This window comes from Girardinichthys multiradiatus, chromosome 14 (assembly GCF_021462225.1).
Source record: "Girardinichthys multiradiatus isolate DD_20200921_A chromosome 14, DD_fGirMul_XY1, whole genome shotgun sequence".
In the NCBI taxonomy this organism is placed as follows: domain Eukaryota; kingdom Metazoa; phylum Chordata; class Actinopteri; order Cyprinodontiformes; family Goodeidae; genus Girardinichthys; species Girardinichthys multiradiatus.
In genome coordinates this window covers 28021720-28046748 of record NC_061807.1, presented here as the reverse complement: position 1 = coordinate 28046748, position 25029 = coordinate 28021720, and the positions used below count along the sequence as shown (strand labels likewise).

At 38.2% G+C, this 25029-nt stretch overlaps 2 protein-coding genes across 7 annotated transcripts in view; one reads left to right on the top strand and one right to left on the bottom strand.

The window, feature by feature from the left end:
- The window catches only part of arap2 (ArfGAP with RhoGAP domain, ankyrin repeat and PH domain 2), a 191371-nt gene extending 184334 nt beyond the window's left edge, over positions 1 to 7037 (bottom strand). For 4 of the 6 annotated variants that reach the window (XM_047386375.1, XM_047386377.1, XM_047386378.1 and 1 more), the window contains exon 1: positions 6871 to 7019. The gene's annotated coding sequence lies outside the window, so the exon portion shown is untranslated. Of the gene's footprint in view, positions 1 to 6870 lie in introns of all 6 variants that reach the window. The other 2 variants (XM_047386376.1, XM_047386380.1) reach the window with 2 other exon arrangements.
- A 5596-nt stretch (positions 7038 to 12633) lies between these two features.
- Positions 12634 to 24778, top strand: dthd1 (death domain containing 1). The gene is made up of 9 exons (XM_047385369.1): positions 12634 to 12993; positions 14828 to 15146; positions 16942 to 17121; positions 17606 to 17850; positions 17959 to 18114; positions 21369 to 21658; positions 23231 to 23484; positions 23568 to 23625; positions 24483 to 24778. The coding sequence occupies exons 1-9, from the start codon at positions 12815 to 12817 to the stop codon at positions 24776 to 24778; spliced, it is 1977 nt and encodes a 658-aa protein (XP_047241325.1). The 5' UTR covers positions 12634 to 12814.
- The last annotated feature ends 251 nt before the right edge of the window (positions 24779 to 25029 follow it).

Here is a 25029-nt window from a genome sequence, read left to right as displayed (position 1 = left end):
GATGAAACTTGACAAAATGAAATTAACTGTCACACAGAATCTAAATGTTTGAACAATATCTACATGCTCATTATTTTGACTTGCTTATTGTAACGTTTACTGGCCATGCTGGTCATTTCCCTACTTCATCTATTTCATATTAATGTGGACACTCACCTGTCAGCATTTTACTGTGATTACCTATTTGTATAAAGTGATTTAATTTGGTAAAATAACCAACACAACAGATAAAAGGTGGAGAAAACTGAACTGGACATAGGAGAAAAGCCTGCTATTGGCACAGCTGGTGGAGGCGAAGAGAGGAGTGTGGAATGGTAGATTTGGTCCTGGGATCATGGTGCAAACAATCAGGCATACTTGGGAGTGCAATCTTGAATGTAAGAACCTCTGGTACTAGCTGCATTCAGAAGCTAAATAGGAGATTGCAGCACACAAGTGAGCTTATATATATATATATATGTATATATATATATATATATATATATATATATATATATATATATATATATGTATATATATATATATATATATATATATATGTATATATATATATATATATATATGTATATATATATATATATATATATATATATATATATATATATATATATATGTATATATATATATATATATATGTATATATATATATATATATATGTATATATATATATATATATATATATATATATATATGTATATATATATATATATATATATATATATATATATATATATATATATATATGTGTATATATATATATATATATATATATATATATATATATATATATATACAATATTTTCCAAATTTTTATTTTTGAAAGTATTTTACAGTCTGTAAATATTAAAAAAATTCTGTACTATATTGTTTGAAATTTTGTTCACTTTTTATTCATGGTGATTCATTATTATTATTATTTATTTATCCTTCCTAATATTACCTTACTAGAAGTTGACCTTTTATCTGTCCTGCCACTGAAACTATTTAATATTCCCCCAGGGGGATGATGAGGTTAATCTTATCTCTATATTAATAATTGTAGAAGTTTATATATTCAGTTACTCAACTATTAAGGGGCTGGATTCCTGTAATTCTAAGATTTTTCTTAAGGGGTACATATCATGCAAAATCCACTTTTTTGGTCCTCAATTGCATTTTGTTGTGTACTTGGAGAGTCCAAGTAGGAGTGCAGAAAAATTTAATTAAGCTGGTGCTCGAGGTGCTGCGTAGATATCGTTGTATTCTGCTTGGGTAAAATTTTTCAATCCATTCAGTTTTCTCTATTTTCTGTTATGAGTTTTGAACTGTTACATCACAGTATTTGCTGCAGAACAGCTAAACAACATCATGGACTTCCAGCTGACCATTTCGTGCATCAGCCATTTTTCTTTCTCGCTGTGATTTTGTAGTCCAAGCTCAAGTATGCCGATGCTGCAAGAGGAAAAGTCTAAATGTTTAGTTGTTGGGTGTATTAACCCACACAATTCATTACGCTGTCCTCCAGCACCAGAACATCTTCAAAGTGTTTGGTTAAATTTTGATTTTCATGGAAATGTTCCTACATGAGTGGGGAAATTCCTATTTCCCACTTCAAGGATGAGTGTCTTCAGTAAACTCTGCTAGTATCAAGAAGGACTTACTAAAAGACTTCTTCTGATTAAGGGGTCAGTTCCTTCTGTCTATGGAAACGACAGCCAAAGCAAAGCAGTAAGCTGCAAATAACGGTAAAATGACCACAAACTCTCCTTTAGACATTAATTTATTGTGTTGATGTCCTGGCCATTGTTGATCAGTAGCATCGTGCCTTCTGCTTATGTTAGTGCTGTGTTCTGCTTTTAGCTCCATGAGGACAGAACCGTATTGGGTGTTTTGAATAGTATTATTACATTACCATTTTCGCCATTTGCCTTGTTTCTGTGGAGCTAGATAATTGTTTATCAAACTACAATAATGGCCGAATGAGCCAAAGTGGATGGTACCTTAACCTGTAGGGAGGCAGGGTGTGAAGTGCCTCAGCAGCATTTAAAGAGACGGCACCAAAACGAGTTGCTCTCAGACGCACCTCAGAACCGGGGTAAAAGAGGAGCCTGTGGAGCTACAATAACAAGGTTTTCAGACCAAAGCATTGCAGTTCCACTTTATATAGACCACAACTGAATGATTTAAGTGTGAAAATGAAGAATTTAACAGCATGATAAGTCCCCTTTAAAATGACTCCACCAGGAGTTACTTTTATTCTTTGTGCATACGGGCCCAGGAGAATATGTCCAGATTTTCCAGCCACACTGAAAACATTTTATTTTTAATGGACACAATTTAAATTCAACCAGAAATTAGAAAACCTATTTCACATAATAAATTAGTTTTTATGGTTAAATTGGTATTTACCTAAATCAGTGCTGACAAGTAAGAACTCAGCAATAGCTGGTTGCCAGTATCGAGGCTTTAACCAGCGTCAAAACCTTTAAAAAGTTTCCCCCATACCATATAAAAATGGGATGATAAGGAAAGTACCTGAGTGACTAGAGTTTTTTCTAGCTGTACAGGGAAACTACTCCCCCACGGTTGCTGCTCAGCTGGCATAAAGATAGCACCTATAATTCTCCCACGCAGACAAATTTGGCTGTTTAAAAAAAGTTTCCATTTATTAAAAAATAGAGAGTCAGCGGTACCCGTCACTCTTAATAATCCTGCTCTGTTTTCAAACTGCATGGTGGCACAGTTGGTAGCACTGTTGCCTTGCAGCAAGAAGGCTTTTTCTGCAGCATGGCGTTTGCATGTTCTCCCCGTGTATGCATGGGTTCTCACTGGGTACTCCGGCTTACTCTCACAGTCCAAAACATGACTGTTAGGGTAATTGGTCTCTCTAAATTGCCCTTAGGTGAGAGTGAGTGTGTGCGTAGTTGTTTGTCCAGTATGTCTATGTGTTGCCCTACGATGGATTGGCAACCTGTCCAGGTTGTACTCTGCCTCTCGCCTTTAGACTGCTGGAGATATAGCAGTATGCAAGAAGCGGTATAGAAGATGAATGAATGTTTTAAAACTGACAGGTTGCAAGCTGGTTGGCAAGCTGCTTAAAATAAGGGCTAGATCATTTAATACAAAGAAAAACTGGTATCATTACTCAAGGTTATCATACTGTGAAGAACTCATACATGTCTAGTCAAAACTGATGAGAGAGAGAGAGAGAGAGAGAAAAAATGTTGCAGCTCAACATTTAGGCTTTGGGCAAATGATGTTTACAGGGTAGAAAATAAACTACTTGTCAAAGTTAGTTTCACACTTAGTTCAGACTGTCAGAAGTCGTCACAAGACCTTTATCTGTAGCTTAGTTTTTACCAGAAATAAATATTTTCAAGTCTTGCTCAGAATTATGCAACCATGACAAATAAGGTCAGGTACAAGTAATGTACAGTTGGCAAACCAGTTAAATTTACAACACCTCTGAAAAAGGTAGCAGGAAACAGCAACAGCTCTGATGAAACAGCAGCTGACATCAAAATCTAAACTTTATCAGAATTAAGAAGCACTTTTCTTCTTCTTTGTTGCAACCCTATCCCCAGTAAACTTTAAAAATCCAGCTCTATTGTGCAGCAGAACCGCTTTCTTCCACTATCTAGCTTTTACACACATACACTTGAAACTCAGGAAGACGCATAAACACCAGCTTCATGTGTCCACTTCTCTTTTAGGTTACAGAGCTGCCACTCACAGGGGACCTGAAGCGCTACTTCTGCTTTCAAGAAGCTATCTTCAGGCGTGCATGAATTCACTATAAAAGGGTGTTTTAAACGATGAACAGAAACTGACTTCCAATTGGTTTACTTATGACAGCAAAAGAAGATTTTCACCATCTTAAACCTATATTATCAACATGGATGCAGGTGTAATAAGATGGACAAACGACTGTGTGAGACATAGTAAGCTGAATTTAACTCTATAGATTTAGGTCCAGCCTAGTATTGCAGCAATGCTAACAGCGAGGGACACACAGGTCCTAGTTTTTTAGCACTTACACAGTGGATCATAATAAACCACAAACATCAATAAAGATCAGGCAGAGGAGGTTTGATCTGCTACACTGACTTGCAATCAAACCCACAGATCAACTGCAGAGAGAAAGAGAGAGAAATAGAGAACTCCATCAGCTAAGTTTGCACATGCCTAATGGGTATGAAGACGTAATGAGCGAAAACAAAATATGCAACTTACAGAAACCCAACAAGTCTTGATAGAAATTTCTTCTGTTTTTGCTTTATTGTGACACTTAAATGTTTGGGATCACAAAAGCTTTTTCATATCAGACAGTTATCCCTAGTATATACAGAAAAGCTATTTTAAATATTGATTTGATTTACTAAAGGAAAAACAAATCTACTAAAACTTACCTGGTTATGTGTGAAAAGTTATTACCCCCTAAGCCTCTTGGCTGGAACGGCTGCCATCAAGTGTTTGTGATAACTGGCAGTGAGTGATTTACAACACTGTGGATGCACTTTAGCCCACTCTTCTTTGCAGAATTGTTTTTATTCTGCCACAGTGGAGGATTTTTTAGTTTAAACAGCCTGCTTAAGAGCATGTCACAGCATCTCAGTCAGATTTAACTTTTAACTTTGACTAGTTCCCTCTGAAAAGTTTATTTATTTAGTCAAGTATTAAGTTATTTATTTGTAGCTAGTCAGATATGGACAAAGATATAGGTGTATTTTGGATCATTGTTTTGCAGCTTAAGGTCACAAAGGTCGGACAGGCTTTTTCTGAAATGTTGACCATCACACTACCACCATGTTTGATTGTTATGATGTTCTTTCTCTGACATGCTGTGTTAGATGCACCAGAAGGTCATGAACAATACGGCTGTAATGGTACATGTGTTTTTACCAAAAATCTTGGGTGCAGGCCTTGTCAAATTCTCAATTCGGGCTCGCAGCTTCGAAAAGCAAGACTTAAAGCAGAGTTTGAAGACTCACTGCTAATGTCTGCTATTTGGGAACATTAGTCAACCACAGTGACGATGAAGAATTTGGACTGAACCAAAGCGCTGCATCAGCGGTGGATAACAGCAATATTTTACGTAGCTCGTTCTCCACTGGACTTAATAACTTACTGAAACGACATCAAGCCAAAAGTCAACATAACAGTACAAAAGGAGAAAAAAAACTCTAAAACCAGCTGCCAGAAAAATACTTTCAGCTCCAAACACCACTGGAGTTTTTATAGCAGCAGGCATGCGACCACACACTGGTACTGTGTTTGAGGGGAATCTGTTCCACACGCGGCTTTACCTAACGGGTGCATTTCTAAGGCGTATTCAAGTACAACTTGAACACTGTATACACTACGTATCACAACAACTGAAAAGTAATTTAAAAAACATATTGTGCAATCACATGTTGGCAAACCCTTTTTCAAAACTTCTAAAGAATAACCCTGATTGTTTGCAAGTGGTTTTATTGTTGAATAATAATCTTTTTTATTGACAAAATCAAACCAAATTTTCAGTCAGTTTAATACTGCCCACGTTTTAAAAGCTAGAACATGCGGATAAAGAACAGATTTTATCAGAAAATGTGAACATTATTTTTTTGTTTTAAAATAAAGTACAAACTATACATTTGTTTGTTTTTCTTGTTTGAAATACATCAGAAATGTAAAGACCCGAGGTTTTTGTCTACCATTACACCCCTAATGAAAACTGAACTTTACCGAGACAAGTGAGGCCTGCCGTGCTGTCGTTCTTGATTCTTTAGCGACCTCCTGGAAGAGTCTTTAATGCACTCTTGGAGGTCATTTTGGTAGGCCGGCCACTTCTTGGCAGGTTCAACACAGCTACATGTTTTTTCCACTTTTGGATAATAGAGCTCAGTGTGGTTCCCTGGAGATGTAACCATCTCCAAATTGATAAAGGTCAATGACTTTGTTTTCTTATACGTTTCTTCAATTTTCTGTTGCTTTTTGAGATTTTATAGCCTTCTTCATGCTATCTACCAGGTTCTATTCAATTGCTTTCTCTTTTCTATTGATCTGGGTGGCAGAAGATGTCGCTAGTAACACTAGAAGGATGCTTACTTTTTTCACACAGGAACAGTTTGAACCTTTTATTTTTTTTTATCATTATTCAAAATTTGTATTTTGTATTTACCCTGCTAAGGCTTTTCTGATTTTAAACTCCGTTTGGCGATCTGAATCGTTAAAGTGTGACAAAGAAGCAAAAGCAGAACTTTCTTGTTTCAGCAACACTATGTCCGTGTTTGTTCCGCCCACTAGGCAACAGCTATGACCCCCCCTCTCTAAAGTTGCAGGTAAGCGTGAGTCGCACAGTATGCACGTCCATGCATGCACACCAACACAAAACTACATCTTACTTTACGAGCATCCCTTTGAGCAAAGTCCACTTTGTGTTTTCTTCCTTGTTTGAGAGTAATAATGCCCGTGTATGGTTCACAATAAGCTCGGGCGCGCTGGAACATTCAGAGCTTCTCAAAACGGTTCTCTTAATATTTTATGCTGCTTAAAACTCAAGTAAAAGTGATTATTAGTGAGAATAATAGTCCAGGAGGTGCGCTCGGGTTGTTTAATTGGAGTGTTTTCATTGAGCAAGACACGTGTAGCGGTGCTGTGTTTTAACTTTGGGACAAACGGTCTTTACACCGCATTTCTAACAAAGGTAACATATAAAAAAGACGCTAAACGCGCTCGGGTTCGGAATTAGTGACAAACATCACTGTTGACGTCCTCGCTTCTAACGCGTGCGTAAAAAAATAATCCTCTTCTACTTAAGGTGGTGATTTCAACCCGACCTTTATTCGCTCTTTAAAGAAACGCAACACTGGCAGACTTACGTGTGCAGCTGGGTTCGTGAAGCTTACCTGTAACTTAAAGACAGAAGGAAACTTCCGGCATTTTATCCGCTCACCTTTACTTCCCTCGAGTCTTTTTCTAATAATGCGGCTTTGAATTTCAGCCGAGTGTGAAAGTCACTCTATGGCTGTTTCCGTCGTTGAGTAAAATGAGCTCCACGCCCATCAGGGAACCATCCCCCTTAACTTCTAATAGAAAAAAAAAGTCCGTGGTGTTTGTTGTGACATTTGCCAGCTGTCAAGCTGTCGTCAGCATGTGGTTCTGAGCCAACACCGGTAGAAGGACCCGATGTTATTAAAGACAATGGTGAGCCCTGGAGTTGTGCACAGGAATGTGTGAAGTTTTACTGGGGATACTGGCATGCCCCTGCTTGATCCTGGTGCTCCAGGTTGTGGATTCAGTATAGACAGGAATGCAGCTGGCTGCACGTTTTACTGACACATTATGTTTTATTTTCGTTCTTTCATTCTGTCTAGAAATAAATGATCGTTATTAGTTGAAATACAACTATTTCCCATGTAAACCCTTCACATTCCTTGGTACCCATATTAAAGATGTGTATAAAGCCTAAAAAGAATGAAGCTTTTATTCCAGTGACATAATCTCACACTGAAAAAAGATTGAAAATCCAACATTAATTTTTAGTACATTCAAAAAATGCTTTTCTTTTTATATTGATCAGTGTTTGCTGTCAGTCATCCATGATTTCCTGAGAAAGGGACACATTTCTTCTATCCATTCTTCAAAATGGGAAAGACAACAGAACACAAAATTTATGTACAGCAGGAAATGGCTGGAAGAGGAAGGTTTCTACAGAGAAATCCAAATTGATCAAAATCAGAAACATCAGGTAAAAGCTTTAGAGAAATCGGAAGTCTGAATCAGTTGAGTAATAACCAATTGCCAATCAATAACCTATAACGAATTCATTTAATCAAGATGATTTTTAATGATATCAGCTTGGACAAAGTCCCTTAAATTTTAGATTTAAATAACAAATTAGGATGTTCTGTAAACTGTTCTAATGTGGACATTTTTCCACTGATTGATGCCCCCAACAATCTGTGATTACCAAAGTATAGTTTATTTTGAACATATGAATGCAGACAATACCATAAATATATACAATATGTTTTATAGCAAGTCACAGAAAGCAAAGTCTGTCTTAAAGACAACATTTAGATAGATACATCTTAGTCCTTTACATCTTCAAAAAGAATTTGGATGAAATCCCACAGAAAAAATGCAACTGAAGCATGTTATGTTTATTTATTTATACTTTGCTTTTTATGTTTCTCAGACTGTCAAGGAACTTTTCTTGATCAGCAATCAGTGGCTTCCTGTTTTGCTGAGGTATAAATATTACACAATGTCGAGGCCCATTTCTATTAGCTGCTCTACAAAATTGTAAAGACAAGAGTACATTTTACTGAAGTAAGGCATATGTATGCCGATCTTCATACATCAAAAATGATCAGAAGAAACCTGCCCAAATCCTCGATCAGAGCAATAATCCATAACTCAAACTGTGACATATAAGGCTGAATAGAGATCTATGTTTACATGGATCTCTATCCAGCCTTGAGCCCTGCACTCCACTAAGATTCCCAGGGCCTTTGGAAGTGAAACAGCCCGACAGCATCACAGATTCGCCACTGTGAGGTGAGATGCTAATGGAGGATTTTAAGGTCCGTCCCCAACTATTGGTTGAGTATACCAGCGAGTTAGTTAAACAGGGGTACAATGACAACATAAACAGCAACAGCCAGTTAATTGCATTTATCATTTTCCAAGTATTGTTTTTTATCTCTTCTAACATGTATAACATAAATATGCTCCTACTATTATAACTTTTGTTAATTATTAAATTTCTGAAGAGGATCTGGGAGGATCAATCTGGGGACTCGACCCCAAGGTTGGGCATCAACTCCCTGAATTACATTACACACTATTATAACAACTCAGCACATTTCAGGGTAACCTGATCCAATCTAAACAGATCAGAAAATATGTGTACCATCTTTGTCTTTAATCAGTATTTTTAAATGTTCCTAGATAAATCTAAAAATAAACTGGATGCATAAAAGCACTGTTTTTAAGATATTTCCCAGTATAGCGAACCCTCTTGCTAAGCTGACCATTTATAAAAAAAGTTTAAAAAAAATCAAAGAACACAGTGGAGCCACATTTCATCCTGAATTTCTGTAAAACTAAATGTTGCTGTGTTCTATCAGGGATTATTGGAGCTGGAGTTGGTGACTTGTCCAGAATCAGCCACATGATGGAGACAAAGTACTGGAGGCTCTATGGACTACAGAAAAAGATCTTAATAACATCCTATATATACAGCCCTGTGAATATCTAACAATAAAACTAACCAAAGTTGGAAGTTCATAAGTAAAAGTTAATTTTAATTTACTGATGAACTTCAAAAAAACCTTGTATTTAATATTGTTACATGCAGACCTACTAAACAAAAGTTTGCATGGTGGCATATCATAGTATTCAGGAGTACAATATTTGTTAGTGCACAATGGAGTCTTTAAACGCTTTAAATACATTTTGGTGAAACGTCTGCTCTGAAGAAACATTTCCAGAGTACACACTAATACTTAAAATATTAAAAATATTCATAATCCCTGAACTTTTTCTTACATTGTGTAAATTACGACCACCAAATTCAGCTTATTTGAATGTGTTTTTGTTTATGTGACAAGCACAAAGAAGCGCATAACGATGAAGTAAACAAAAAAATCATACATGGTTTTCAAAATCTCAAAACAAAATCTGGAAACCGTGCCATGAAACGTGGCGGCCATTATCCTTAAACCCCTCCAATAAAATCCCAGAAAAATAATCTCAGTGTAAATCCGATTATTCTGTGAAGGCCTCAGAGGTTTGTTAGGGAACGTTAGTGAACAAACATCATCATTAAGACCATGGAACGCAGCAGATGGTCATGGTTTAAGTTGTGAAGAAGTTTAAATAAAGGTTAATCAGAGAAGCAGCTAAGAGTAATATTGTAACTCTGGAGCTGCAGATATCCGTAGCTCAGGTGGATCTATTAGTCAGGCTTCCCAGAAATGTGGCCATTGCCACATGACATGTAGGCCACACATCAAACATGTGCATCAGAACCTTTTGGTTTACATGCAAACCACTTTGTGTGGAAGAAATGAAGAATGCACATGGCACTAAACGTGGTAGGTAGCTTACTGCTGTAGGGATGCTTTTCTGCAGCTGAGACGGGGAATCTGGTGGATTACAGCGTTGATAGGAAGATGGATGGAGTTGAATGCACAGCAAACCTGGAATAGAAAATGATAGATCCAGCAAAATACTTGAGAATGAGGTTGACCTTCCAGCAGGTTAAAAAATAAAAGCCAAAAAAAAGATTTAAAAAAAACATCACTGGTACTTTTCATTTTGTTGTGCAAACGTAATCCAATTATTTCATGAAAAATATTTATGACCTGCATTTGTTATTATATCTATTTTTTAAAATATTGGTTGATTCTTTTTGCCAAAGTTATTAAAAGCCATTGTGGAATGTCCAAAAAGGTTCTGGAGCCGAAGGTTGGAGACCCCTGGCTTGGAGCAAAACATAATTGTGTGGAAGAATGCCCCAGTGAAAGAATGGACAAACAGTTCAGTCTATAGATGTGCAAAGCTGGTAGAGTCACAGCCAAAAAGATATGTAGCTCTGTTTGCAGCAAAAGTTGGTTCCAAAAATCCCCTTTATTTTATTTCCTCTAAAGTTTATAATGTATACTTAATGTCTGTTTGCTGCGAGCTCTTGAAACCAGAGTCAAAGCCCTTGTTTGTGCACACCATCTTGGGCATTAAGGCTGATACTGATTCTGATTCTGAAAGCCATACATCCTTTTCTTTCCACTTCAGTGATATGCACTGTTTTCTGTTGGTTTATCTCATAAAATTCCGGTAAAATAAATTAAAGTTTGTGGGTATAATGTGAAAAAAACATGAACAAGTTTGAACAAGTGCTTTGAATACGTTTGCAAGGCACTATGTGTGTTCTGACACAAAACCCTAAAACTCCACAGGAAACCTCTAAAATAATGCCAGGCAGAGTGACCGGGTAGCTCCAGCCTTGGCATTGCAATGAAACCTTCTAAGGATACAATTTACAGAACATTTAACACAAATGAATCCCTTGTAAACGAACAACTTTGCTATTATTTAGGATCAAAATACTCAGGAAAAATCATTAACGACTACAATTAAGCTGAATTCCAGAGCAGCTCCAGGTTGCATTTCCTTTCTGCTCACTCATGCAGTAAAACGAGGACCAAAAACGTAGAAGATGACAGTAGAAACAGGTTTGTCCTCTCGTGAAGTTTTTGTTGTGTGGCTCCCCTTTAGTCCAACCCTGTCCTGCCCTTTAGAGGGTCACCTTAGCAACACGTTTTACAGCTGGTAGCAGCTTGAATGTGGCTTTGGCTCCTGCTGCGACAGCCAGGGACACGCCAACATTCACTTCCAGTGGCACCAAAACCAAGCACAACTGGGCTTATAGTCACGAACTGAAAAAAGATTGAAAGGGAAGAATAAAAGAAACACTCCCTATGAGAACATCTGTCTATCATTCTTGTCGATTCTCAGTTTAGCATGGATAAAAATCAGACCGAAAGTTGTCAGATCAATAAAGCAAGACGCCCTCTCGGCACAAACACTGAGGACAGACTTCTCATCCCTTTGGAAAAAGGTCCTCAAGGAATCAGGCACTGCAGAAATCATCACGGTGGATCAGCATGTCAGAGCAGAGGAGAAGGGAAGTGCAGGCCAGAAGAAATCAAAAAAGAGGAGAAAATGGGTGAAAGAAGTGTCATTAAAGGACAGAAGGAGAAGATTTTGGAAGTACTGAAAGAGCTGAATGAGTTTCATTCAGAGATGCTGACAGATTGGAGAAACGTTATCAGAGATTGTGCAGGCAAGATCGAAACGTTTCCAAAAGGGGCCGTTGAAGATCAGGATAACTCTACAACAGGAATTGCAAGTGGGTTGTTGCATAATAAATCTTGAAGTACATAATAATTAGTAATGACTGATTTATTTTTAAATAATTGATTGCACCTTTGATGTCTGTATTTTTGTTATGTCACTTGTTCAGTCAAATTAATCCCCATATTTCCATGAATATTTATGTAATTTTGTTCTGAATTAGACTCTTCTCCTGCAGGCTATTCTCAGACAGGACATGTAGTTACTTCACTTCCCAAGTTGGCCGTGTGTTTGCTTTTTATCTCTAATTGAGATATTTTTGATTATAGACTCCCCCAACTCCCTAAACACCCTCCTGTTAGTTCCTAACAGATGGTTCCTTATCTATTAGTTCCTAACAGATAAGGAATTATAGTTCCTTATCTGTTAGTTATTTAAGGTATGTTCCCCAAGTTGTCTACCTCTGGTTACATAGCTGAACCATTAATTATGTTTTTGTGGGCTGATTTGGTCCCTTCTTCTATCACTAGTCTTGTCGATGGCTGTAAACACAGCCTGAAAGTATTTGGTTGCCTTATTGTTGCCACGAGGATGGGATTTCTTCCTCCTCACTGTCCTCTCTGAAAGGAAAATGAGACACAATAGACACATTTTTACTCTACCGTAAATCTGTTGTCATTTTATTGTTTTTATTTCATTTCAGATTTTTCAGAGAGTAAAGCTATGTCCTGTTCAGTGTCTGTTGTTGACATTTTCCTAAGCGTTGGAGAAGACATGGACAACATCATGGACAGAGTCACCAAAATCATTCCAAAGTTGGATGCAGCAGTGCTCCGGTTAACCGTGCACGAGGAGTCAGCTGGTGCTGCAGTCCGTCAGGAATCCAGAGACAAGGATGGTTCGTGCCAAACTGAAGACATCAGGAACCCTCAGTCTGAATCTAGTTTGGAGCTTAAAGAGGAAGTTCAGGATGTTTCTGATCAGAAGAACATGTTGGACTCTGGATTCAACAGTTCAAACTGTGGGAAGGAGAAAGACATTGAAGGGGAACCCCACATCAGAGGTCAAAAGAGGGATTTTCACTATCAGGCGTGTTTACTGGAAGCAGAAGAGAAAGACAGAGAGAATAAAACTGAAAAGGGAAATGAAGAGAAATGGGTAACAGTAAGGTGAGCTGCCACAATCATCACAGTGTGTTCAATCTAACTTATCTGTGTCCAGTTTCCTATTGAGAATATGGCAACAAGTACATGAAATACAATTCATTTCCACATTTTCTAAGCATTCACACTTTAAATTACCTTGTGAGCAACGTGGCAGAAACATCTTAGTTAAGAACTAGAGGATCAAAAGACACATCAAGGTATTTTTTTAAATGGAAAAATGTTCTTTTCTTTAGTCTTGTGGTGCCAGGTGCCAATCATGGTTTTAAGACCAGTTTAGAGACCAGATTTTCAAAGTCTTCGACTTGGTCTTGTCCAAAGATTTTTTTAAATCTTGACCAGTCAACATTACAACAACATCCTATTTCCTTCAACTGCAACTCAGTGTGAAACTACCCGCAACAACAACTACATTATTATCATTAAGGCAATGGTCTTGAAAATGGTCTCCCATTGCTTTGGCCTTGGACCTTTCTAAAGGTCTTGGTCTCAACTCGGTCTTATGTTCTGTGATTTTGGGTACAACACTAACTCATACTTTTAAGCTGCCAAAATCATTGCTATAATCCAAGCACCCTGTAAAAGCATTCATACCCCTTGAATTTCTCCACATGTTGTCACATACACAACTTCAGCTTTGCACATCTACGGTTCTGAAATTCATAACCGTTCTTTTTTATTAAACAGCTTAAGATAAGTCAGATTGGATGGGGAGCACCTGTGAGCATCAGCCTTTAAGTCTGGCCATAGACTCCCAATTTGTTTCAGGTCTGGCCTTAGTTTTTTTCCCACCCTAATTTGATTCTATTTCGATTGCTGTGTGCCATATATAGCTTGTGGCAGACTGCTTTAAAAATCTCCACAACTTTCTCCCTGACCTGTTTGCTGTGTTCCTTTGTCTGTTCAGTAACGTTCTCTAAGAAACCTCTGAGGGCTTCATACAACAGCTGGATTCATACTGGGATAAGAAATTATGTGACTTCTCAGTTCATTTGGTTGTGCTGGATTTTATTTACTCCGTCAGACTAAAGGGGCTGAATACAAATACATGCCACACTTTTAAAATGTTTTATTTGTAAACAATGTGATATTTCATTTTCAGTCCACCGCACAGTTATGCACTACTTTGCATTGGTCTGTTACGCTGTTGTAGATACTCAGCCATCCAAGACATTAAGCACTCTTCGGATTGCTCTGTTACATAAAACACAAAGTTTGTGGTTGTGGTGTGAAATTGCAAAACTGTGTAAAGGGTGTGGATACTTTTGTCAGTTACTTGGTTGCATTTTATAAAGGTTTGCTTCTTTATCAGCGGTATTATGTTGCAAAAGCATTCAGCTCCAGATGTCTTTATATCAAATACTTTTTTTAAAATTGTAGAGTAAAAGAACATGCTGACAACAGAAAACATTTAGCATCTTGTTCTCAGAATACCATGTAGCTTGCTTCTTTTGGTCTGGATGTAAATTGGAGCTTCTCCCTCATTTCTTCTGCTTTTTGATTCAGACAGCTCTCAGCAACACGTTATCGCACAGCCTGGGTTTTGCACAGGCACATATTTTGTACAGTTCACTGTCAGGTCAGTGGCTTCATTTGTGCAAAAAGCCAAACAATTCGGTTCAGAGGGACAGACCAAGTCTGGCAGAAGCTGATATGGGAAAGTGTGCGGTGTTGCGTTTTGGACAGCCCTCAGGATGGTTGCCAAAAATGTTGCCCAAAGATGACTGCGCATTTTAAATATTAAAAACTTTTAATATTTCTTATTAAAAGTTGTGCTTAAAAACTGTTTTCTGCAGTATGGTGATACTCTTGTTTTCATGTGTTCTAAAACAATGCTTAGGTTTACAGGTCAGATGGACGACTCCAACAAACCAACAGATGTGTGTTTTATCAGAGCACCTGCTGATGGCCTGAGGTGTGAGGTGGACAACGCTCTGAGCTGCCTGATGGTGAGCGGCTCAGAAGAGCTCGTCAGCAGAGTGATTCGTGTAAAGGTTCAGGCCGGAGACACCTTCCACTTCCCTGTAACCGTGGCTGTGCCTTTCTGTTTGCGGCATCGCAGCAGCCACAGGGAGGTGGCTGTAAAGTTTGTTGATGAGGAGAAGAGAGAGAGCTACATCACCCCTGTGACAACAGATGGACCACGTGGAGGCCAAAAGGTGTTGTTTTCTGTAATATCTAGAGTTGAAACATACATTTCCTTTGTATTTGGTATAATTGCCTCAAAACTGCACGACTTGTGTAAAAGGTTCTGGATATACTTCCACAAGCTACTCACAATAGTTTGCTCACAACAGTAGTTCACCTTGCTCACACACAACTTTTCGACTCAAATGATCTAAGATCAGGGCTTTGTTATGGTCACTCTAAAACATATTTCTTTTGTCCTTAAGCCTCTTTTTATATAATTTGGCAGTATGCTGGATGCCATTTTATATTCAGTAGACCAATTTGTGCCCAAACTTTAACTTTAAGGTCATCTTGAGATGTTGCTTGAATGTTTCCATGTTTTTTCCTCATTATGTCATTTATATTGTAGCATGCACCAGTCCCTCCTGCTGCAAAACACCCACAGCATGGTCCTCCCACCCCTGTACTTCACAGTTGGGATTTTTTTCTCAGGGTTGCAGGCTTTCTATAGATCGGCTTTTTATGTTGTTTTTCTCTGTAAGTGGCCTTTCAGCTCATGTCAGTACAAGACTCATTTCAGTCTGGATGATGACATTCTTACCAGCTTGAGACTCCATCTTCACAAGGTCTTTTTCTTTTGTTCTGGGCTGATATGCACATTTTGTTCTGAAACACATTCTCAATTCTGTGACACAGAACCAGTCTCCTTCCTGTATAGTTTAATGGATGAACCAGACTTGTTGAGGTCCGCAATTAATTTTCTGATATTATGGCTGATATCTCCTGATTTTTTTTCAGGATTGATCATATGATTGTTTATTTTGAACACGTAAATACAAATAAATACACAAAGAATAAAGTAGCAAATGAGATGCCAGTATTCCATAGAAGTACATGCTCAATTTTATTATTCTGGCATTTAGCAAATTGAAATGATTTTGGTAATCCTGACTTTAAACAAGATAATACAATGAGAAAAAAAAACCGATAATGTGTCTTTTCACACAGATTATTTATTCATCTGGTTTCAACTGCCTTTCAGTGATTCCTATAAAATGTACTTCTTGTTTATTTATATGCAACAATTCTTTAGATGAACTAATCAATATCCACAACTCATCGGCATAAAATAACAATTAGCAGTTCGCTTTGGGTTTTATGACAAGATTCTTAGCTTCACTCATTACTGATCTACAACATCAGACTTTCTCAAATTAAGGGTGCATCTGGTTGGTGACCTGCAATTGTGGCCTCCTCAGTTAAATTTTTGAAACTAAATTTGTGAAAACAATATCAGAAATGACACTATTTTGTAGGTGTGTAACTTTACATAATGTATATAGTTTATTTCACAATGAGCGTTACTGGTAAGGAGCTACAGATCACCACTGAATTTAGAATAGACTTTTATGTCAACCCTCTAATGCGCAAAAGAGACAGTGGTTTAAATGTTTAAAAAATGCTGATTGGAAGAACCACAATACTTTTTTAAACTGAGCTGATTCAGATGATAAACAGTAGGTACTGAAAAGTGACTGAAAGAAACAACTCCAAATAATCACACTTCTAAAAAACTCAGTTTAACACAAACTTAGTTTTGAAAAGGATATTTTCTGACATTTGTAAACACTTGCATATGCAAGTTGGTTGAAAGGTATTTCTAAAATGCATACAAAACAATATGCCTTTACACTGAAGTTACACATTGTACGTATATTGTAGTTTTTCCACAGCAGTTGACCTTAACTTTCTTTGCTTTGTCTTGCTATTTGATGCAATAAGGAAATCCTCATTACTAAAGGTGTATTTTCATATACTTTTCAGGGTTGTTTTGCAGAGGTGAAAGTGTACTCCTTGGGCATATTTGCTGTGGTTTCATGTCTAAAAAGAGAAACGTACAATGTTTCCAAGAGGGGGTTGTCACTAAAACTCCCCATGGACCCTCGGATCTGCCTGAACTACCTTCCAGGATCCTTCACTGCTCCAGTAATGGTCCAAACAATGGTAAGGAGAGAACAAGTTGGTCACCAGATCTTTAGAAATGCTTTCATAGAGTGGGAGGCCACAATTACATTTATTATGCGATAAACAGAATGTTCAAATATGGGTAAAAGAATTTTGAAAGTTAAAAGAAATAAGTTTTATTATTGTCATCAAAAGGCAAATGAGGACTAGAGTGAAAGAGACAGGCAGCTTGTTATTCACAGAGGTATGCCGTCACAGATATTTGCTGTGTAGAAAGAAAATATGAACAGCTGCATGGTGCATTTGAATGTACATGCGAGTCCAAACATTTCTGAACTGACTTCACTCCAGCAGTTTGCTGCTTGATCTCACATCAAGAAACATCAGCTCCCACTTTGCTCAGCTCGCTTTGAATAAACAACCTGCTGTCGGCGAAATTAAAGCGTCGGGAAAAACATGTCCTCATATCACTCAGTGTCTCCATCCAAATCCTGCCAAACAGATGTTTACTCATCTGCTTCAGGTCCAGCCGGTGGACGCCATCCTTCTGGCTGCCGTGAAGTCCAGGAATGATGCCTACGAGTTGGTGGTGTCTGCCAGCCCGCTGCTCCACCTTACCCACCCAAAGTCACAGCCACTTAGGAGACCCCTTACAGTCATGCTTCCATGTCCACTAAATCCTGATAAAAGGGAGGAAACAAGGAGAAAACAAATCCAAGAACACCAGATTAGGGCTCCTAATTCTCTACTTCCCTCAGATAAAGTAAGGTGGGTCAAAGGTATAAGAAACACCAAATCATCTTTAAAAATCGAAAACAACCTGGCCTTTTTCTTAGTTTTGTTGCTGAGATGGTTTGCGTTTTATGTCTCCATCAGACTCTTTGGTGCCGGTGTGATGGCTAATGAGAAGTCCAATGAGCTGCTGATTCTTCTTGGCTCAAGAGACAAACAGTGGACAGTTCTAGATAAAATTGTCATCAGGAACCAGCAGAATGGATTGGTGTCATTTGATCTGATAGAAAAATTTGACAGGTTAGTAAAAATATCTTAATTACCTTTTAGTATGACTGCGTTTCTTTTTTTGGTCTACATGGTGGCACAGTGGTTAGCACTGTTTCCTCACAGCAATCAGGTCCCTGGCTCAAACCTCAGACATTGGCTTCCTCCCAAAGCCTAAATATAACCATTAGGTTAACCTCTAAATTGACTTTAGGAATGAGTGTGGATGTGTGTGTGGTTTTTGTCATGTGTGTCTCTGTGTTGCCCTGTGAGGGACTGGCGACCGGTCCAAGGTGTACCACGCCTGTCGCCTAAGACCACTGGAGATAGGCACCATCCCTCCTCTTACACTGCAAGGATAGACAGTGGATGGATGGATGGATGGATGGATGTTGCTTTTCTGAAGAGAAAAACAGTATTTAGATGCAAGTTAAAATGTATATGCCAAGAAAACTACAGTTGTTTTTCTAAGTGGGGGAATTCAAAATCCTAGTTTAAGTAATAGCCTCTTTTAAAACTTACATTAATGGTAAGTTTCAACCATCGACCTGTTGATTTTGTTAGAAGACAAAGAACCAGGCGATAGTCTTTCTTCCCTATTTAATCCACTTTGTTTAATGCACCAGTACCACTGGCTGCAAAAAAGCCTTTGGTCAGCGCCGTCTCATTCTAAAATCTTGTAAAATTGGCTTCTCTTTGGACACTGACATTGGGGTTTTTGCAGTCAGTCAATCATTTTCTACAACTTTTTCCATAGTGGGTCGCAGAGAAGCGGGTACCTATCTCCAGCAGTCAATGCCGGGAGGCAGGATACACCCTGGACGGGTCACCAGTCCTTCACAGGGCAACACAGACACAGACAGGACAAACAACCATGCACACACTCGGTCACACAAAAGGGCATTGTAGAGAGACCAATTAAGCTAACAGTTATATTTTTGGACTTTGGGAGTCTAACCTAGGACCTTCTTGCTGCAAGGCAACAGTGCAACCAACCACGCCATTTTATTTTCTCTGAAGGTAACTGTTTGGGTCAAGACAAGGATCCCAAGCATTCATCAATAATGGTCCTATGGTCATTGGGCAGGAAGTTGGGTACACCATGGACAAATCGTCTATTACAGCTTACAATTTCATGTGAACTTGAAAATGTTCATCTACCCACCCAGCATATTTGTTGCTAAACCTGTGAGGGATTTTTTTTATGAGCTGGAATACCTTTTACTACATCCCCCTGTGTGTTTCTGCAGAAGTTGGTCAGCAACATTAGCTGATTTGTAGATTTGTATGATCTCATTTTGCTTCCCCTTTCTTTCTTACACTGCATCAGTATGAACTGACGCTCACCACAAAGGAGGATTAAATACATTTTATGCACCTGGCCAGAGAATAGAATACCAGAATCTGTTTCCATGTACTGTAAAAACTGAAGTGAAACCATGTGGTCCGATCTCTACCTGCGGTGGGAGTGATAGTGAAATCCCAATGTTGTTTCTCTGAAGCTTCGGGAAGAAATAAAAAATGCAGCTGGTTTATTATCAATTAGTTTTCTGTCCTGTTCTTCTGTGGCAAAGACTGATGAAAACATATTTTATCAACTACCAAAGTATTACCTGAATAAACTACAGAACATCAGAACAATTTGCCTCTTGAACAGATCAGACCACAGCAGAGATGTGCAGCCATAAAACACAGAACCATAATAATAATAGCATATCAGCACAAACACCTTCTGAAAGTTGTCAAGCATGGTGGTGATTTGGACTTTTCTTCAACCACAGGACCTGGGCCTGATTAAAACTGGGCCATCAACAGAGACAGCAAAAAATCTACAACAGAATGGCTGAAAAAGGACAGAGTCGAATTGTTGCAATGGCCCAGTAAAAGTCCAGACCTTAACCTTATTGTAATGTTGTAGTGCTGCCTTCAGAGATTTGTGCATAAATGAATACCCCCAAACCTCAATGAACTGCCTAGAAGGCTACAGAAGTTCTTTATCAGTCCCTCCAGATGTGAGGGACTGATATAGTTTTACCAGATAAGGTCTTATTTGAGCTATCTCTGTTGAAGGTGGTTATAAAAGCTACTTATTCCTAAATGTCCCTTTTTAGGCATCATATAAGTCTTTAACCAGTAACAGTATCAAATCTAACAAGTAATAAAGACTTTTAACACCAACCTTGTACTGCTGCACAAATGTCATGTATAGTAATCAAAACATTTATAACTACAGCAGAATATTTCACAGTATTTGCAGGCATATGTCGATAAATCATGATGACGTCCTCAATGCATGTCCTCGTTGACCCAGATCTGGGCAATATGGCCTAAAACATTATCACAATATTTTTTTCTGCATCGAATGCTTTTGATAATTATCATGATAAACTTTCAAATGAACAACCCAGTATCTAAGACAGCTCCGGTTTCAATGCAAACTGAAATGATTATTATAACAAACATTAGAAATAACTAATGAGAATTATTCTTAAAGATTAAACTAAATAAACAAGGCCCTAAACTTTGTGGGGCATAATAGATTACAGGTAAACATGTGAAAAGATTGCACTTTCCTACATTGCACTATATTAATGTTATAAATCTATTTATCTGAACTGTTTAAGAGTGCAAATATGTTTCGGTACAACATGAAATAATACAAATCAAGTTTACACATCTGGCTGTCTGTCTTATTAAATTATAATACCTTCCTTTATCATTGTTATAGTAATTTCTGTTCCTCAATAAAATGCTTTAATTGGTTTATTGTCCGGCACCACTTCCACTTCCCTGTAGCATTGTTGTTCAGATCGCTCTCATTCAGAGTAAGTCAGGAACTGCTGAAAATTAAAGCTAAATAAAGCTTATCTTTATGTGAGGGGTTTCTAAAGGTCACGTGCTGTAGATGGTGGTTGAAAGCATTGAATTTTTTATTTAACGTTTCTATGTCAGATTATAAATGAGCACACAGTAGTAATGTTTTTGGATTCTTTTATGAAGTACTAAAAAAGAAAAAAGCAGTTTCTCTGTTACATGTATTAAAACCAGATTTAAGAACTGATTTTAATTATTTCACCCTGAAACTAAATTCCTCTTCATTCTTCTTATCTAAATCAGTCTTAGTTGGGAATAATGTATTTTAATGTAATGTAATTTCCTTTCTCTCTCTTAAGTATATTATTTCTGACTTCCAGATCTTGATAACAGGCTCCTTTCTTGGCAATAAACCCATCTCTTTTAATCAAGTTAAATCCCTAAATGTCTCCATCTGCCTCTTCTCCCATCAGGCTGCTCGTATTTCGTCTCCTCTCACCACTGCTGCCTTGTCACCTCACCGCTCTGGCTGAGGAGCTGGAGGCCTCAGCCTGCCGCCACTCTGTGTCCGTTGTCCTCCAGTGTGGACGGGACAACCCTCACAGCGTCCTCCTGGCTGCGTTGCCTAGCCGAGACCTCGGCTGGGAGCTGAACAGACTGCGAGCTCAGGGCTGTGGTGGCATTGTGGAAACCTCCTCAGAGATTTCCCTGTGCGAAGGAGATCAGCTTCTCCTGCGTTTCAGTGGCAACATCACATCCACAGGTGGAACCCTGGGCAGAATGTTTTGTCTACTGGCTTTCTTGTGTCAAATAACACAAGGACTATTCAGATGTTTTCAAATCTTGTGACTTTAAAGCATGTCTTAGGTACAGTCATGCAAATAATTTAGGACACCCTATTAAATATTCAGATGTTGACTACAAAATGTTCACATATTGATGTGTTTTTTTACTGGTCTGTGGAAAAGAAAGTGATTTGATTGCCCTTAAAGAATAGACATTCAACTTGTTTTACTTACTGAAAAAAAGAGTTATCACAAATATGTTTTCCATTTTAAGGAGAACTTTATGTGGGAGTGTTTTTATTTATTACTAACTTCATTTTCTTTAAATTACATTTTACAGAAAGTTTTAAAAGTTTTTCTTTCAGTTTTTATTGTTTATTTATATTAGTTGAATCCTCCAGGATTCTTAAACCTGATATTAAATATCCATATGTCCAATTATGTTGGAGAAACACACAGCATGTCAAAGGATGTCCTAATTTTATCCCTGGAGTTTAGGTACATGTTCTCACCACATTTTGTCTCAAACCCTGCTTCATGTCTTATCTTGTCAGTGCCTGGGGATCCATTTTCCAGTAACATGGGTTTGTTTAGCTCAGCCAAAAAAAAACAAAAAAAACAAAAACGGATGTAATGATCTTTAAAGGCTTCTTAACTGGTAAATAGACAATTGACTCTTGGGTCAGAAAACTTGCTTCATGTATTATTACATCTTTAATATAAAGTCATGGCAAAAAGTAAGTGCATCCTCTTTTAGTTGCACTGCTTTTTGTATTAGGGCAAAATAAAAATGACCTGGTCTTTACCAGGTCCTCCAATTACAAAAGTCTGTGCAAAACATACAATAACCCCACATTGTCATTATTTATTAAACAGAGACAAAGCCAAATGGTGTACAAAGCTATGTGTAAAAGAAAGCAATCATTCCTTCCGCTGTAGCAGCCAGGTGCTGGTAATCAAATGCACTTGATTAGTCGATTGTCAGCAAATTTATGCTGATTGGTTTAAGTATTTCAGTTATACAGTAGACAAGAACCTGGTGAAAACCACATCATTTTTGTCCTGGTATACAGTTTATCATGACTGTACACATACTTTCTCTGAGCATTTCAATCTTCATTAACACCAAGAGAACAGAATGGATTAACAGTCACAAAATATTAAGTATCAGAGCTTAAACACAGTCATACAGGAAGTGAAAACTTTCAGAAGCCTTTAGCAAAACTAAAGGGGGTGAAGAAGTAGGAAGTCAAATACAAAAGAGTAACTGCCCAAAGGCAGAAAGTCAACATAAATACATGAAAGAGCAGAGGGACTGAAAAGGGCTAAGCCTAATAGGGGCTATTTATATCTGCGTGAAATAGCAATGAATGAAGGTGGAACAAGGGAGGCGATTTATAGACAAGCCTTCACAGGTTACAGAGGATATCTAGCAAAAGAAACTGCAGTTAAAAAAACTGAGTTGTGAAACCTGTACACATTATCTGTGGGAGGTTTGTACATTTTATGAGCATATCATTAATATGATTTTGCATACCTGTACTCTGCAGCTTTCACACAGAGCAACACAGTTGCGGAGCCACATGACCGGCTGACCTTTCACTGTCAGCGAAGGAATCAGCTTCTAGTACACCTAACTGAAGTGGACCCGTTCGGGAACTACAGCTCACCTTGTTACAAGGGTACCGCCATGCTTTATAGAGTCACCAGAGCTGAGCTGGAGTGGAGAGGGGACAAAGCTGTTCTGAGAGATGAAAAACTCCTGGGAAAACCAGTTTGTAAACTGCCTCTGAGTTTACCAAAGGTGCAAATGTCATGGCTGATGATTTTACTTCAGGTAACAGACCTTCAAAAATTTTTTAACAAATTAAGCTTGTATGATTTCAGAAAGTGAGAGTCATTCATCGGCCGGTTGCCACCAGAGTGAAGATTTGTGAGGAGGCAGGTGGGTGACTCAGTTCTTCAAAACCAGCTCTTGTTACTGCTGTCCGGTCCATTGCTGAGGTATTATTATCTCGTAAAACTTTTCACATTTTATTTGGATTTGATGTGATAGACCGACTCAAAGTTGCGGATAATTATGCAGTGAAAAGAAGATTAATCATACATGGTTTTCAACATTGTCTTACATGTAAAATCTGAAAAGTGTGGCATACATTTTCCTCTAATACCCCTAAATAAAATCCTGGACAACAAATTGCCGTCAGAAGCTATATGAGTAAATACACCTGTGTGTAATTTAAATGAATAGTGTTGACATAAAAGTGTATGCAAATTTTGACCAACATTTTGTATGGCAAAGTGTCACCCTGAACTCAACATCCCCAGGCTTAAATATGATGGTGGCAGCATCATGCTGTGGAGATACTTTTTCGTCTGCTGGTACAGGGAAGCTGGTTAGAGTTGATGGAGCTAAATTCAGGGCAATCCTGGAAGAAACCCTGTTAGAGGCTTTAAGGGACTTGATGATGGGCCAGAGAATGACCCTAAACATACAACCAGAAATACAATGGAATGGTTCAGATCCAATCATGTTCATGTATAGAAAAGCCCAAACAGACCAAAGTCCAAACCTAAATCTATTTGGAATTCTGTGGCAGAATTTATATTAAACAATTCTATATCAATGTCTCCCTTTCCTTCCACTTCACCAATATACACTACTTTGTGTTGGCCTTTCACATAAAATCCCAGTAAAATCCATTGAAGTTTAGGGTCGTAACGTGACTAAATGTGAAAAAGCACTTTAGCAAGACTATGTACATTTTTATGGCATTCGCTGCTGTTATGCAAACACAGCAGAGCCTCTTTCGGACGCCCTTCTCCTCTGGCTGTCTGGGGAGCTGTCTCAGGAAGAAACGGCTCTGCTGGTGTCCTCCCTGCGTCTCAGTCGAAGTGCAGCCCAGCTGGTGAAGCTCCGCTCCAGGGACATCCCATCAGACCAGGCCTTCCACATCTTGGCCATGTGGAGACGAGCTCTGCCTGCTGTGACACGCCACCCCAAGGCCTCCCAGCTCGCTCAGAGCCTGGCCAAAATAGGCAGACCAGATCTGGCCAGAGAGGTACTGCTGCGTGAGACAGAACTCTCTCTGAAATAGTTGGGTCTACAAAGTAAAAATCACACTGGCTTCATTTAGGGAGCACAATGTAGTAATTAGTTTATTCCACAAGAGGGCAGGATTACACAGAGAGAGAATGTTGTCCTCTGGAAAGAGGTCCTTGTTTGATTTGGAGAGCAGCATTTACAGTAAATGCTATCAAGCATAACATGTTTTATTAAAAATAAATTATTTTGACATTGTATCTAATGGCCCTAAATACATCTCACTATGATCTTTCAGGAACCTTA